At 39.5% G+C, this 16,385-nt stretch overlaps 1 protein-coding gene across 3 annotated transcripts in view; it reads right to left on the reverse strand.

Annotated features, from left to right (window-relative positions):
- Positions 1-16,385, reverse strand: part of Tmtc2 (transmembrane O-mannosyltransferase targeting cadherins 2) — a 381,379-nt gene that overhangs the window by 176,226 nt on the left and 188,768 nt on the right. For all 3 annotated transcript variants that reach the window (XM_076920115.1, XM_076920113.1, XM_076920114.1), the window contains one exon: positions 3,815-4,643. In XM_076920115.1, the coding sequence (XP_076776230.1) occupies positions 3,815-4,562 (748 nt within the window). In that variant the 5' untranslated portion in view covers positions 4,563-4,643. The remainder of the gene's footprint in view (positions 1-3,814; positions 4,644-16,385) is intronic.

A 16,385-nucleotide genomic window follows, 5' to 3' on the forward strand; every position in this document is an offset into this window, starting at 1 on the left:
TGTCCTGACAAATTTCCATTGGGTCACTGGGATGCTGGTTAAGTGGAAGCTATAATAATGAAATCAGTATGTCAGCTTAGAGATTAATGATCTCCTTTGCCCCGACAGCAGGAAAACTGATGCAGACTGAGACTCAGAAATCTCATGGAGTCATCAGTTAACTCCCAACAGAAAGCTGACCACCACCCGGAAATTTGCAGAAATAGGCAAAGTCAGAGAGAGCAGCAGAGGTGAGCATCCCAGGAGCAGAAGCCTTGAGGGTTAGAAAATGTCCAAGAAGGTACCTGATAATTCTGCTCGTTTGCTTAGACCTCACTCAGATAATACAATAGAAGGGTGTGCTGTGTCAACTTGACACAACTTAGAGTCACTTGGGAAGAGGGACCTCAGTTGAGAAAATGCCCTGTTGCAAGCCTTCTGTGCATTTTCTTAATCAGTCATTGATGTAGGTAGTACTGGTCCATTGTGAGTAGTGCCATCCCTGGGCAGGTGGTCCAGGGTAGATAAGAAAGCAGGCTGAGGAAGCCACTGGTGTGCAAGGCAGTGGCTCTCCATGGCCTCTACATCAGCTCCTGCCTCCAGGTTCCTGCCTTCAAGAGTTCCTGCCATGCCTCCCCTCAGTGATGGACTGTGACTTGGATGTGTGAGATGAAATAAACTCTTTCATCTCTACATTGCTTTTGGTCATGGAGTTTTATAGCTGCAATAGAAACCCTAAGTAAAACAAAGGAGAAGACTAAATTAGGAATTTGTGCACAGCACCGTCTGTACAAAGGTCTGCTCTCTAGTAGAAAGGAAGAAGCTACAGCCTGCTCAGATGCAACAGAACATCCTCTGGCTTGAGTCACTTCCAATGTCCCTGTCTCAACAGGAAGTGGGACAAGGGAAAAGAAGAGGGACAAGATTATAGTTACAAAAACTGAGACTCAATCATAACATTAACACCTCCCGAGATGTTTCAATGGACTCAGTATAGCATTAGATTACACTAAAATGTTAATATACACAAAAATAAAGTCTGAGTTTTTAGGGAGACCCCAAGACAGTGAGACAATGCAATGACACCAGAGAGATTTGACACCTCTGGGTGCCTGAAACTGTAACACTGTGTGTGTGTGTGTGTGTGTGTGTGTGTGTATGTGTGTGTGCAATCTCAATGAGCAAAATGCACCATAGAGAACTCTCCATTTGTGTTATAAAATTCATCGTGTCTGACTTGAAATAAAAAAAAAAAATTGCAAGACATGATGAAAAATAAAGTAAACAAAAGGGAGGAGTTCAGGTAGGAATTTTTTAATAATACCCTAGTGCAGAGGTTTTCAAACTGTAGGTATCACCGCCCCCCCCATCCCATGGGGTCATGTATCAGATATCCTACATATCAAATATTTACATTATGATTCATAACAGTGATAAAATTACAGTTATGAAGTAGCAACAAAAATAATTCTATGGTTTGGGGCTCACCACAATATAAAGAACTGCATTAAAGGGTTGCGGCCTTAAGAAGGTTGAGAACCACTGGTCTCTTGAAGGATGGTGGATGCTGTGCCCATGGACATAACAGTGGAGGTAGTACAACATGGTCAGGTGCCGGAGCTATCACTGAAGACACAACATGAAGGAGTTACGAGCAGAATGGACATGAACTGACAACGGAAGAGGGGAGGCACAAATAACTCTTGACTTCACAGCCAACTCCTAGGAAAATAGACCAGCCATCCAGTAAAATGATAAGCAGCAGTAGATAAGGCAACTGCCTGGAATGTAGTAGACCATGTCTCAAAGTCTTTTTACCTGTTCTCATCAGCTGAGCAAGCATGTACCTACTCTTGTTAAAATGCTTAAAGCATATGCCACTTGTCAGGTGCTATGAAGAAAGCATGGGCAAGTTGCTTATGAGATAGCTTACCATAGTGATGCAGAAATGACCAGGCATTTTAAACTATACCACTAAAATACTGAGTTCAAAAATCACCACTGTCAGGCATCAAATAGTTAAATGCTGAAAACAACCTACGTAGTTAAAAATGCTTCTACCTTATGTGTATCAGAGACTGCTATTTTGACCTTGGCATCTGATTATGGCCCTTCCTGACTTTCAGAGTAATGGCATTTGGCTGGATGGTTTTGTCTTCCAAAGATAATATTTCCCAGTCTTTTTCACAGAGAGATGTAGCCAACAATCTCTGGGCAAACACAGTATATATAATTTCTTCGATATAACTTTGAAAGAATGGGTACACCCACATTCTACCCACTCCTCTCTCCTTTCTTCTCAGCTGACGTGCTGATGTGATAATGAACCATCTTGGACCACAAGGGCAGGGTGACCCATTGGGATGGCAGGGGAACAAACGGGAAGCAGAGATCCTATGAAGCCATGGCGCCACCTTATCAGCTCCAAGCTGCACGTATTGAGATTGCCACATGAAAAAATAACAGCTTCTATCTTCCCGAAGCACCTCTTATCTGAGCCCTCTGTAACAGCAGCTTAGCATGAAATTTAGCCAGAAATTTTAACAAATCCTCCCCAAACAATATGGTGATTCAAGTAACGGGCCAGAAGATTTTGTTTTAATTCCTTACAGGCTTCAGTTTGAAAGGACAAAAAAATTTGTATGGACCACCAAAGGAAAACCATCTGAAAATCAGTCTGTAAAAACTACAATCATTTTAACAAGCTTTGGGTTGGAGTGCAACCATTTTAACAAGTCTTGGGGTTAGGCAACATCTATTACTTAAAAAAGCTACGTGATACTGATATTTATTTATTTATTTATTTATTTGCTTATTTTTTGGTCAAAGAGAACTGAAGAATTTCACAGGATGAACAATCTCAACCCTTCCTCTTATTCTCACTAAAAACCTCTGCAACCCAAGTGGAAGGTAAGCAGTTAAGAGCACTTGCTGTTCATCCAAAAGATCTGGGTTCAGCTCATACAAGGCAGATCACACCTGTCTACAGCTCCAGGGGGGGCTTCACTGTGATGCAATTTACTGTGATGTATATCTGCAACTAAAAATGAACCTTATCTCCCTATTTTCCCTTGTTCCCACCAATATCTAAATTGTCTAAACTGTGATAACAGCTTTTGGTTAATAATTTTTGTGTTTTAACAAAAGCTAGATTTTGCCGTGTCTATCCATTTGGAGGTTGGTTAAAATAATTTTTTTCTACACTAAAAGCAATAAAGGTACAATCCCTGTTCTTATTTTATAGTATACAAAGTTTTTTTTCTTCCCTTAAAAGTTACTTAAGACATCTTAAAATAGGAATACACTACTTTAACTAATGGTAGCCATGAGCCTATTTAACCTCTGCAAACTTTACACTGATCACAGCTACACCTAAGTCACAATAGTGCGACTCAGAGGCTGCTCACCTACCAGTCTCGTGGTATTTCCTCAGGCAAAGCCTGACAAACAATACCTAGAATAAATTGAAATGAGATAAACTGACTTTCATTCCATAATCAAAGAAATACATATTATTCCTATTTTAAAATGCAGACAGTAAGCATTCTCCTTTAGGAAAACCTTTTTTTTTTCCTCAGTCAACACAAGTTCTACTTCTGTACTTCTGTGGAGACATAATCAGGGACACAAGGAAATGAGTTTCCTCTTGCAAACATGGACTGCTGAATGTGTCTCAATTGGTTATATAACGTGTCTCTACAAAAATAAGAATGGAAGACACAGGCTTCACGTAAAAGGATCTCATCCGCAACGTTGTGCTTTAATGCACGAAACGATGCTCTAAGAAGGCTGTAAGTGTGAAGCATCCAGGCAAAACCATAAAATGATGTGTTACCTTTGGCTGGGTTTACTTTGATCCCTGACCTATACAGCATCTCTTCATTCCGCCAGTCTCCGTTCCTGATCGCAGTCTTGAGTCCATAGAAGACAATTAACGTGGCCGTGGCGTAAAAAACCAAGCTCTTGAGAAACCTCTTTTGTACTTTGACATAAAGGGCTCTGGCACCCACTGTGATCAGAAGGCAGAAGCCCATACTGGGAATATATAAGACTCGCTCTGCGATTACAAAGCCAACATAGAAAAACAGGTTCGTGGCAGGAATAAAAGGTATTATCAACAAAGATAAGGACAGAATAACAATGTTCTCAGTGGAAGGGAGCTGAGTTCTCTGTGGTACACAATTTTTAATTCCATTCTCTACTTTGGATGCAAAGCTGGGCTTGATTTCTGAGTTCCGGTACTCCACATCTGAATGGCAGCTATGGCCATTTGCATTCTGCTTGCCATTTGTCACAGCTTTCCCATTGCACTCTCCTTCTAAACTTGGGTTCTTCAAACCACAGTAGGCAAGGAGGAGAAGTCCAGAATAGAAGGCCACAGTGTGTAGATTTCTCCAATCACAAACTGTTTTGAGAAGAGGCACGGCATCCATGGACCAATCAAAGCTCAGCGTGTCCGGGCAGAGCAACAGCCAGAGGTTCTTGGTAGGTAAATAGAAGAAGGTGAGCGTGCGAGCCAAAAGGCTGTCCGAGTCAGCAGCGGGGTTGTCGGAGTTGGAAAAGCTTGGTGGTTTGTTGCCCATCCAGTATAACCGGGCACCCAAAAGGCTGGTCCCCCAGAAAGTTAACAAGCTAATGCTGAGAAAAAGCGATAAGTTCTTCCTCTGAAAGCAAAAGAGAGGGAGAAGAGTCAATACCATTGTCATCACTTCAATGCGAGAACATTTAACATTCACAGCTGAAACACTTTTAAAGGGGCACTTAAATCACGACTTCATTTGCATCCCTTTTAAAATACACTTAGGGAGACTTTCATCTCAAGGAAAAAGTGACTAGAATCCTAGTTTGTAAATAAGTTTGGATAAGTGTCTTTCCCTTCTCCAATTCCCTTTCTAAAACAGCAATGACCAAAGCATCCAAGTTCTGACTTCAACCAAATGTACTCAATAATTTCCTTCCCAGTGTCAGGTCAAAAGGAAAGACCAGTTCTACCATACTTGGCACTGCATTTGTCTAAGGCACCCATCCTTTAGCAACACCCATGATGGTTTCAATGTTACTGTCTTAAATCTCCTTGCTCACCGAGAGCAATAACATACAATGTCTAATAACCAAATATATTTTTCCAATGTCTACAGTCTTTAAACTAAGTTTTAATAAAGGATTTCCTTATTTTAAGAGAAAGAAGAATTGGAAACACATCTATGTTCATAAGAACTTTCTGCTTAACTTCTTTAACTAGAGTAAAACACAGCTGGATGGTAATGCACTCCAGTGGTAGCAATATAGAGGCCAAGGCTGGAAGGCCATAAGTTCAAGGCCAGCCAGAGTGAAACAGATGCTGTCAGGGAGGCATCAAGAGTGGGGATGTAGCTCAGCAGTAGCAATGTTTGCCGAACAAGCATGTAGCCTTACATTGAATCATCAGCATGAATTAAAAAGAAATATAACACAGCTAGAGAGATAGCTCAGTGTTTAGGGGCACTGGCTGTTCTTCCAGAGGTCCTGAGTTCAATTCCCAACAGTAGCCCCATGGGATCCAATGTCTTCTTCTAATGAGCAGATATACAAACAGACAACCATATACATGAAATGATATAAATAAATCTTTAAAATAAATACTTTATAATATATTAGTATATTATATAATATAATTTAAAATATTTAAAATGAATATACACACACACATATATATGTATATGTGTGTGTGTGTGTGTGTGTGTGTGTGTGTATCCAAAGCATGTGGAGACTTCTAACAAGCTACCTCCAAAAGTGGCAGTATGTGTTTGTGTGTGAGGGGCAGAGTAAAATAACAGAGCCCCATATTCTGAAACATTCATTGAAATGCAATGGTAAGGTCTGAAAATGGGGAAATAAATGGTGTTACTAAAAGGACACTGAGTCTATTATCTGGTACCCTTTGAGTCTCTGAATGTCCTCTCAATGAATGCTATAAAAAGTGGTAAAGAGTGTGAACTAATCAAACCAAGGCTCTACAATAATCCAGTTACTCGTCCTTCAAATCTTTTCTTTGTTTTCTTTTAAGATCTTTGAGAGTTTTAATTTCTAACTTAATGCCTATAATCTGATTTGGGCATACATTCAAGATAAGAAAATTACACTGAATCAAGTATTGACATTTTTTTTTCTTCAAAGGCAATTTTTCCCAGTGTTTCTCAGGTACGCCTAATAACTTAAAATCCTCCAATCACAGCTTACAGTGGAGACTACACTATAACTGCTTTGGTATTTTTAAATTTTCCTCTTGGTCTTCTGTATCAAACTACCCAACACTATTGATTCTGAAGTGGACAAGACACCGCTATTCAAATGAGTTGACATCAAAGACATAAGAGCTATATCCAGCAAAAACACACAGAGAAACTGAAGTTTACACCACATATGACAACCTTAAACATGGTCAGAGTACAAGGACTGAAAGGGAACATTAGAAAAGAATGCCACCTAATAGCTGAAACATAACTAGTTTATTCAACACATCAGCAAGCCTGCTACCAGCGACAGGTATAATTCTGTGCCTGGTATATACAAAGGTCATAAGAAGGATGAGAGACTCATGTTCAACTCTCAAATACTCCCCTCTGCAGACCACTTTTGGAGGACTAGAACCCACTCTCAACTTTTTTTGTTTGTTTATTTTGTTTTTTGTTTTTCGAGACAGGGTTTCTCTGTGTAGCCTTGGCTGTCCTGGAACTCACTCTGTAGACCAGGCTGGCCTCGAACTCAGAAATCTGCCTGCCTCTGCTTCCCAAGTGCTGGGATTAAAAGCATGCGCCACCACTACCCACTCTCAACTTTTAAAAACACAATTGTCCTGGCGCTAGAGAGAAGACTCTGGGAAGAAAATGGTTACTCTTCCAGAGGACCCAGGTTTCATCCCAAGCACCCACACTACAGCTCACCACCTTCAGAAACTCCAATTTTGGGGAAACCAGTGTCCTCTTGTGGCATCCATGGGCACTGCATGCACATGGTACAAAGCTTTATGCAAGCAAAACACCCATACATACCAACGTAAATGATTATTTTTTCAAAATAAAAATAAAAATATGCATGCCCTGATCTAGGTAGAATAACTAGGTGACAGTAGTAGGGCCTAAACCAATAATCACTCCATCCATAGCTACACATTCTTACCTGAACAGCGAAAATGCTGAGATCTGGACCTTTTCTATGTGAATATTTACAGCAGATTTCTCTAATTCTAAAGAAATAATAATGAAATGTAAGCCATGCTCCCAGGCTCTCAGATAAATTCGCTTCTTAATAAATGAGTCAGGAAGTCTAAGATACAAAGGATGTGAGACAAGTATAAAAGGTAGCATTCAGGGGACAGATCGATCAGCAAATCAGACTTGAAAAGGCAACTTAGCCCTAAAATTCTTTACTCTCTTAATCAGGGATCACAAAATACTATAAAAGATACTGAATCAGTATTTAAGAAATTACTAGCCAAGGCTACACAGAGAAATTCTCTCAAAAAAAGAAGAAAGAAGGAAAGAAAGAAAGAAAGAAAGAAAGAAAGAAAGAAAGAAAGAAAGAAAGAAGAGAGGGGGAAGGAGAAGATGAAACGACAGTGAAAATGTATACTCCATATAACACTAAAAAACAAGAACTGGATGCAAATGCCATTGAAATTACTTTTAAAAAGTAATCAAAGGGGGCTGGTGAGATGGCTCAGTGGTTAAGAGCACTGACTGCTCTTCCAGAGGTCATGAGTTCAAATCCCAGCAACCACATGGTGGCTCACAACCATCCATAATGAGATCTGATGCCCTTATATGGGTGTCTGAAGACAGCTACAGTGTACTTACATAAAATAAATTAAAAAAATTAAAAAAAAAAGTAATCAAAGAGGTTTGGTAAGGAGATATTGTAGAGTACTGGTAGAAAAATTTGAAAACTTATAGAAAAATTAACATGTATCACCTATAGTTGGTAATATGTGTCTGCTATACGTATAAGCTAATTAAAAATGTATAATCTTAAACACAAAGGCAATAACGCAACAACTCTTAAAGCCAAAAAAAAATTATAACAAGATAATTTTTTAAAAATTCAATAGAGTAGTATAGTCATAAAGTTTAGTTGGTCCTTAGGATTAGAAGCCATGAAGCAGTTAAGAAAAAAAATTATGTACAGTGTACTTGTGCACATAATCAATATGAATTACTACACGGTAATGAAACAAATCAGCCTGCAGCGGCACAGCTAGTAAAAGTCATGGTGCAGGGTATGCAGAGTGTATGAAGTCACACAGGAAACAAAAAAGGAACTTCTCAAAAATTTGTCTGAGTCCAAATAATTTTAATATTGATGATCTCCAATTGCATCCATTTCCCAAAACAATGGCATGGTTTCCTAATGCTTCATGACTGAATTCTAACTGATTGTATCTAACTCTGTTGATCTGCTGATAAGACACCTAGCCTGACTCTGCAACCAGACTATAGAAAGTACTACAATAAGAACCAATGTAGTAACACCAAGTTTAAGCAGGAAAAAAAAAAAAAAAAAAAAAAAAAAAAACACTAAGAGATGTTTTAGTTTTGACATGAGAACCACATGCCTACACTTGTGTTTACTGGATTCAAAACTCGCCTCATAAAAATATTCAAACAATGGCAACAATCTCCATTCTGATTATTGAAACATATATCTATGTGCTAGAATCCAAACTTTAGTATTTTATTTACTATAGTTACAATAACTTTTATAATTTCCACTTGTTCCTTATTAAAACATTTTCTTTTATTATACTTTTTATTTTGGGGGTCACAGGGTCATGTAGTCCTGGCTTTGCACTTGCTAACTGGACCAGGAAAGCCTCAAATTGACACTGATCTGCTCGCCTCTGACTCACATTTGCAGGGATTAAAGGCAGTACCACCATGACCACTCTAATTTTCCATGTCATATTAATATATATATATATTTACTCTGCCATGGTTAGCATGATTTGATAGAACCTCCCTTAAGTTGACAAGAACATTAAATAAAGACAATAGATACAAAGGTTTGGACATACATTATCAATAGCTTTATATCTGTTTACTCAGACTGAAACATCTATGAATCCCAGAGCCTGAGATTCGTAGGCATTGAGATAAATGATTAACAGTGGCCTCCAAGCTTTTAAAACTCACTCCTTGCTTGTCTTTATTCCAACATTTTAAATTTTGTTAAGCTGAATCCTCACCTGTGATGTCCCCCCATAAAGAAAATAATATCGACATGACATTAAGGCACCATATCTAAAAACACAGAAATGTTGCATTACCAGAGACTGACTTGCCTGGCCTCAGTTGGAGAGGATGGGCCAAATCCTGTTGAGATCTGAGGCCCCAGAGAAGGAGGCTGCTGAAGTGGGGTGGGGGAAGAGCACCTTCTCAGAGGAAAAGGGGAGGGGGAAGGGGATGAAGAACTATGGGAGGTGCAACCAGGAGGGGGAGGGCAACATCTGGAATGTAAATAAAATAATTCAAAAATAAAAAATATAAAAGTTTTTTTTTCTTTTTTTTAAAGAAATGTTCTTTACAGCTCTGGCTAAGCATGCTCAGTGCTTGTGTGTCTCTCTGTACGTCTGTCTGTCTGTGTCTGTCCCCATCCCTCTCTACCTACTTTCCCCATCTCCATGTTAATCAGATTCCTAAGTTCTACAAGAACATTTTTTCTTGATACAAATGCACTGTAAGCTATGAGTAAACATGGGGAGCCAATGCATTTTTACACAAAACCAACTCAGACACAGCTTGTGCCAGTCAAGGCTTTCTAAGTGTTAACTCACTTATTTGATTACAAAATGGCTTAGATCTACACCGTGGAATCTAAGTTCCCTTTTTTTGTTTGTTTGTTTATAAATTAATGATTTTATTTGTTTCCATGTCAAATGTCATCCCCATTCCCGGTCTCTCCTCCATGACACCCCACCCCCACCCCATCTCTCTCCCCTTTGCCTCTAGGAGGGTGCTCCCCCATGCACTGGCACCAGCCTCACCCCTCTAGCATTCCCCTTCTCCAAGTCTCCACAGGACCAAGAGCCTCTCCTCCTCTGATGCCAGATAGGGCAATCCTCTGCTACATATGTAGCAGGAGCCATGGACCAGTCCATGAACTCTCTAAAGGATCCTGTTAGTTGATACTGTTCTTTCTGTAGGGGTTGCAATCTCCTTCAGCTCCTTCAGCTCTTCCCCTAACTCTTCCATCAGGGTCCCAGGCCCAGTCCAATGGTTGGCTGGGAGTATCTGCATCTGTCTTAGTCAGGGGCTGGCAGAGCCACTCAGAGGACAGCCGTAATTGTAAGCACACCTTGGCATCAGCAATAGTGTTGGGGTTTGGTGTCTGAGGATAGAATGGATCGTATTAGGTAGGGCAGTCTCTGGATGGCCTTTCCTTCAGCCTCTGCTCCATTTTTGTCCCTGCATTTCCTTTAGACAGGGACAATTCTGGGTAAAAATTTTTAGATGGGTGGGTGGCCCCATCCCTCCCTTGAGGCCACGTCTATCCACTGGAGGTGGTCTCTTCAGGTTCTATCTCCCTGCTGTTGGCTATTTTGGCTAATGTCATCTCCATTGGGTCCTCCAGCATCGCTGGCTTCTGGTGGGACTTTCTACTGGTTTCCCAAGTTCCCCAGCCCCTATTGCCACTTATTACTATCTGTTCTCCTGACCCTCTGGACTTCTCTCCTGTCTCTTCTCATACCTGGTCCTGCCTGCCCCATTTTTCCTCCCCTGTGCCTCTCCCACCCAAATCTCTCCCTCTGCCTAGTTCTTAATAAGTACAAACATGTTTGTATTCCTTTGGAAAATGTTATCTTTAAATTGACAAGTCAAATCACTCCAGTCTCCATACATATACTGTGAAAGTTGTAGAAGGATTTTTCAGAACTACTAAGATATATATTTATAAAAAAAAATACAATGGAAATAAACCATGAACATGATGTTTACGGCTGACAACTTTTTCACTTTACTGACACATTAAATGAATTAAAAAGCAAAGTCATCCCTTGATAAATAAATATGTGAAATTTATCTCAAAACAGTGTACTGTTGTCCCCAATGATCCTCAAAAAAAAAAAAGAAAAGAAAAAAAAAAAAGAAAAGAAAAGAAAAAAAAAATAGTGGGGCGGTGGTGGCACACGCCTTTAATCCCAGCACTTGGGAGGCAGAGGCAGTCGGATTTTTGAGTTCGAGGCCAGCCTGGTCTACAGAGTGAGTTCCAGGACAGCCAGGGCTACACAGAGAAACCCTGTCTCAAAAAACCAAAAAACAAACAAAAACAGAAACAAAACAAACAGAAAGAATAAGAGAGAAGTAAAATGCAACAAACTCATGTAAACTAATCCACCTAACACAACTCTCCCTGCAGTTCATGGAAAAGCACTCTTGATGAACCCAGACTCAATATAGTCTTCTGATCTCAGCTGTTCGGGGACTTAAGTGAAAACAAAAAAAAAATATGTAAATCTCCATGAAAGAAAAAAATGTAAACATTCTGCCTTGGAGTATTACACCATCATGAGACTCATTTTTGGCAAACTAATGAGAATAAATTACTTAAGCACAAGGCTCATTTAATTCCAAATTAAGCCCCTGGCAATGCGAGTGGTTCTAAGAATAAAGTAGATAAAAATCAGTTCCTGAAAGCTCTGACAGAGGAAGGAGTCTGCAGACATAACAATCCGTACAACACCCATTCTGTATCCACCATTTATCACTGAAGACAAAGCTTTCTTTTTATCAATAATAAACAATTTCTCTTAGCTCTCCTCCTGCTCCAAATAATCCTCACTGGATCTTCACCCTAAAACATAAATATAAGTCCACGACAGTTTGAACAGTGGCAACAAAGAATACATGTGCAAAAGTATAATCAGGAATTATTTCCATCTAGAAGATATTTTTGTGGTTAATGATTTTTTTTTATATAATCAAGTTGTCCATGAAGGTAATTTATTTCATATTAAAAGAGTTTCCCTAATAAATAGCTTCTATGAAAGATTAGGAATCTTCCCCCCCCACACACACACACACTGAGAAACAGATCAGACAAAAAAAAATTTAATGTCTGATATTTTAAAAGACACAAAGAAAGTCAAAGAAGAGTATTAGTACTTGTGATTAAAGAATTTGAAGATTGGTGTGATAAAAACTTTTCTATATTAAAATGGCATGTATTTACTCTGGTTCTATAATATACTTTGATATTTCCCATTAAAATCAACAGCCAACATTAGTTATTAGCACATCAGGTAAACACAGAACATAATTTTAAAAAAATCACTTAGCGACTAAAATTCACCAATGGCAACTTGCACAGATTGTAACTCACCAAAAGTTTTCACAGAGGAAACAGTAGACATAAGAATCTAGATATCAAAGCATATATAAGGTATCTGATTTAAGCAAACATGATTTTTCTAAGTAAAGCCTAATATATTATACATATTTGGCTTAGGAAAATTAATTGTAAAATGAGTGAGTGTGTGTGTCTATGTGTAAGACAAAATATCTATATGTGCGCATGGTGTGGCTCAAGTTGGACATCCAGTGGCATACGCTATAGCTCCACACTTATTTTTGAGACAGTAGATTGCTAATTTGGGACTTACTGATTGGCTAGTGAGGTCGCTGGGATTCTCCTATCCATTTCTCTGAAGATTATAGGTGTGCACCACCATGCCCAGGTTTTATAATTAGGAATTCAAAGTCAGGTTCTCACGCTCACACACCTTACACGCCAAGCCATCTCCTCAGCCCTCTTTTTCCTATTTCAATTATAATCAAACTATTAGAATATTGAAATGCTCCTAATCATTACGTATACATTTGACACTAGAGGTAACCATGATCATTTGATTTAGAATGAAAAGGTTGTAGAGAAAAGAAACCAGAGAAGATCAAGTAGCATCACGATTGGCATGTTTAATATTTCCACTTAAATTTTCATGAAAATTATTGCTTATTCATATCTTAAGTGATTTTTTTTTACCCTGTATCCAGATCTCCCCTTTTAATACAAATTTCCAATCAAAGGAATCAGACCTTAGAAATGTGGACTGAGTCTAGAGATGGAAAAGGAGATATTAAAGACAAGCTCAGAGCAATCTGTACTCAATACTCACATAGAGTAACACGGCAAAATACTATCATAACTTAATACAAAGTATAAAACATCATGAGTCTATATAACGCAGTTATCATCAATCTGCTTTTGTAAAAGAATGCTAAACAATTTGTATGCATACTATACATGCAAAGACATAATTCTTACCCACAAGCTAAAGGATCTATGCACGATGACTCCTTTTCCAGACCCGTATCAAGGTACTGGAAGGAAAACTCTTGCCTGTTGAGAAACATAAAAAAGCAATCTCTCCCAGATGATCAAAGTTAACTTTAATGGTGATGGTCCTGCTGAAAGCCTTTATCCTCGATATCGTGTGATGACACTGTCACTTTATAAATCGGTCTCTTCCCTCTCAAAATTCAAAAGCAGTCCAGTTTGTTTTTGAAATGACAAACTGAAAAGTGAAGGCAACGTCTACACAGTAGCTACCCAGAAATCTTAAAGCAAAGTAATCAAAAGGTTCAAAAACGGTCATGACCAAGACCATGAAAGTACAACAAATAAATGTAATGTTTGCTCTTACATGGTATGGGGAATCTTCCATGGGATGCTAGGTTTAAAATGGGGAGGGGGAGGGGAGGGAGTCTATATAAATGATAGACTTTTGTTAATTCTATTTTATGTATGTTGGAATGCAAGATGGCAATAACAGAATGAACAATAATGTCCCGAATATTAACATCTTTTTTTTGTAAACATGAGCCTACTTTAGAGTATAAGGCCTATTTTTTTAAAACGTCGTAAAAATTAAAACTCTTCAAAACCAAAATGATATAGGTAGGCTTTGGTTACAGCAGCAGCATCTAAAAGCCGACAGAAAAGGAAAGCAAGTAATTGTAAATTAACACTGCACTCCCATTTTTAGGGCTTCTCAAATGGAATAAGTGGGAGCATGTCTGTTTACATGTATCATACAAGGTGACACCGAGTTTAAATCGTATTTCAACTTGTTCTGACACTCTAGAGGTTTCACGCTGTATTAGAGAACCCTAAATTGGAGGCACATATCAAGGGAAAGATGCTTCTAACCCTATTGCTATGGTGTTTTCGTTGGCATGGTGACCCATTCTTCCTCATTAGGCTAACGTGGGGAAATCAAGCGGTTAGCAATTTCTTGCGTACCCATGGCAAGGCCCTTCAACAGCTAACTATTTGCAACTGAAGTACCCAAAGAGTTCAATTAGTGGAACTGTGCGGGTGTGCCATGGCCCCTAACCCACTGTGCGAATAGCAAGCTTCTGAATGTCAGCCTCTTGAGTAATCTTGTTTAGCTTCAAATAAGAGATTTAGGACTTCCCACCAAGCAGTGAGCTGTGGTCAAATCAGGTTAGCTCCAAAACAATCCAGCCTTTATGAAGAAAATATATGAAAAAAATGCCCTCTGTCACCTAAGAAACAATGTTAACAGAAAAGGATGTTTCAAACAAAAGTAAAAAACACCTATTTTTAAAGTAGCGGAACCTTTTGGTTTGTGTTCAATTCCTTTCCATATCTTTAACAGATAACTAAAGCAGAAATAATAAAATCAAAAGAGCTCACAAATAATTGAATTTGGGAAAGAAACTTCTATCTCCTCTCAACCAGGGGGAACCCCCCTTGCAAATCCATTTCCTGCGCTAATAAATTAAACTGCAACATTTTTTAAGACTCTGTGTGGCTCTGGAGCCACAAACTAACCCCATTATGAGATGCATCCCAGTCTCATTAATGGGCTAAGCATGGGAGCCTAGCATTCTGCAAACATAAAGAGACAAATTATAATGAGACTTAACTCAGCGGGGAGGCGACCATACAGCCCTCTTCTCTCAAAGCTACCCTAATAGACAGCTCCTTAATGAGTGTGGGAGTATTCCTATTAAAAATACAAAAGACAACATATGCAAAAGAAGATTTTTTTTATCAGATATTTTCTTTATTTACATTTCAAATGTTTTCCCCTTTCCAGGTCTACTCTTCAGAAAATCCCATCCTATCCCCCCTCCCCCTGCCTCTCTTGAGGGTGCTCCACCACCCACCCACCCACTGCGACCTACACTGGGGTCTCAAACACCCTCAGGCCCAACGGCCTCTCCTCCCACTGATGTCCAATAAGGCCATCCTGTGGCATATATGGAGCTGAGCCATGGGTGTCTCCATGTGTATTCTTGGGTTGGTGGTCCAGTCCCCAGGAGCTCCAGAGTAACTGGCCTGCTGACACTGTTGCTCCCCACAACAGGGCTGCAAACCCCCTCAGCTCCTTCAGTTCCTTCTCCAACTCCTCCATCAGGAACACCCCCCCAGCTCCCCCCCCACCCCTGTGCTCAGTCCATAGCGACCAGGTTTGATGACTATATATGGGATGGATCCCCAGGTGGGGCAGTCTCTGGATGGCTTTTCCTTCAGGCTCTGCTCCACCACTTAATATGCCTGTCTATCTGATCATCATTCTTAAGAGCATCATTTCCGTGTTGCGTTTGTGCATGTGAAGATACTGTAAATGCATTTTGTCTCCTGCTAAACACATAGTAATCCAATATCTAACGAGCAAGTGACTTCGCTCTTTCTTACCAATAAAAGCGCTGACTTTCATTTGGAATGCATCTTATGTAAATCCTCTCTTTATTTTCAAAGTCCAAGTCTATAAAGTAACATTAGAATTCTTCACTGGGGCAGCCGAGGCAATGAATTTCTGAAAGAAGGCTTTCACGATGAGAAAACATCTGTTTATCATCCTTCCAGTCCACAGACAGCAATTTTAGCTACTGAGAGGTTGCTGCCCAATGCTGTGGCACTTGATGGGGCACGATCACCATTAAGTGGTTCCCAGAAGACTTGGGGAATAACTGGAAGTCACAGGGCTACTGAGGCAGGTGATGCTGGTAACCAATATAAGAGGAGGCTATTACCTATTCCCCACCCCTAGCTGAACAATACAGGGAAATAAAAAATAAAGGGTATAGCAAATCTTCAAGTACATTGGTGGAACAAATGGAGTTACCGGTGACCAGAATCTAGTTTTTAAAAAGGGGGTCAGACCCTTAGGTTTGTTCCTTCCGATACTGAAAATGTATTAGAAGCAGCAAACAACTAATATGTGGACTTGTGCCCTTAGGTGGTCACATTGCCTTAAAAGCAGAAAGTAGGTCTAGGCATGGGTAACTATGGAACTAAGCCATCATTGGTAGGAAAGGGTGAGTATCTTCCATGCTAAGGCATCTTGTTATTCTGGGGATGAGTCTTTCAAAGATTAAAATAGATATCATAGATGATAAGAC

Source organism: Arvicanthis niloticus, chromosome 22, assembly GCF_011762505.2.
Source record: "Arvicanthis niloticus isolate mArvNil1 chromosome 22, mArvNil1.pat.X, whole genome shotgun sequence".
NCBI classification, from domain to species: domain Eukaryota; kingdom Metazoa; phylum Chordata; class Mammalia; order Rodentia; family Muridae; genus Arvicanthis; species Arvicanthis niloticus.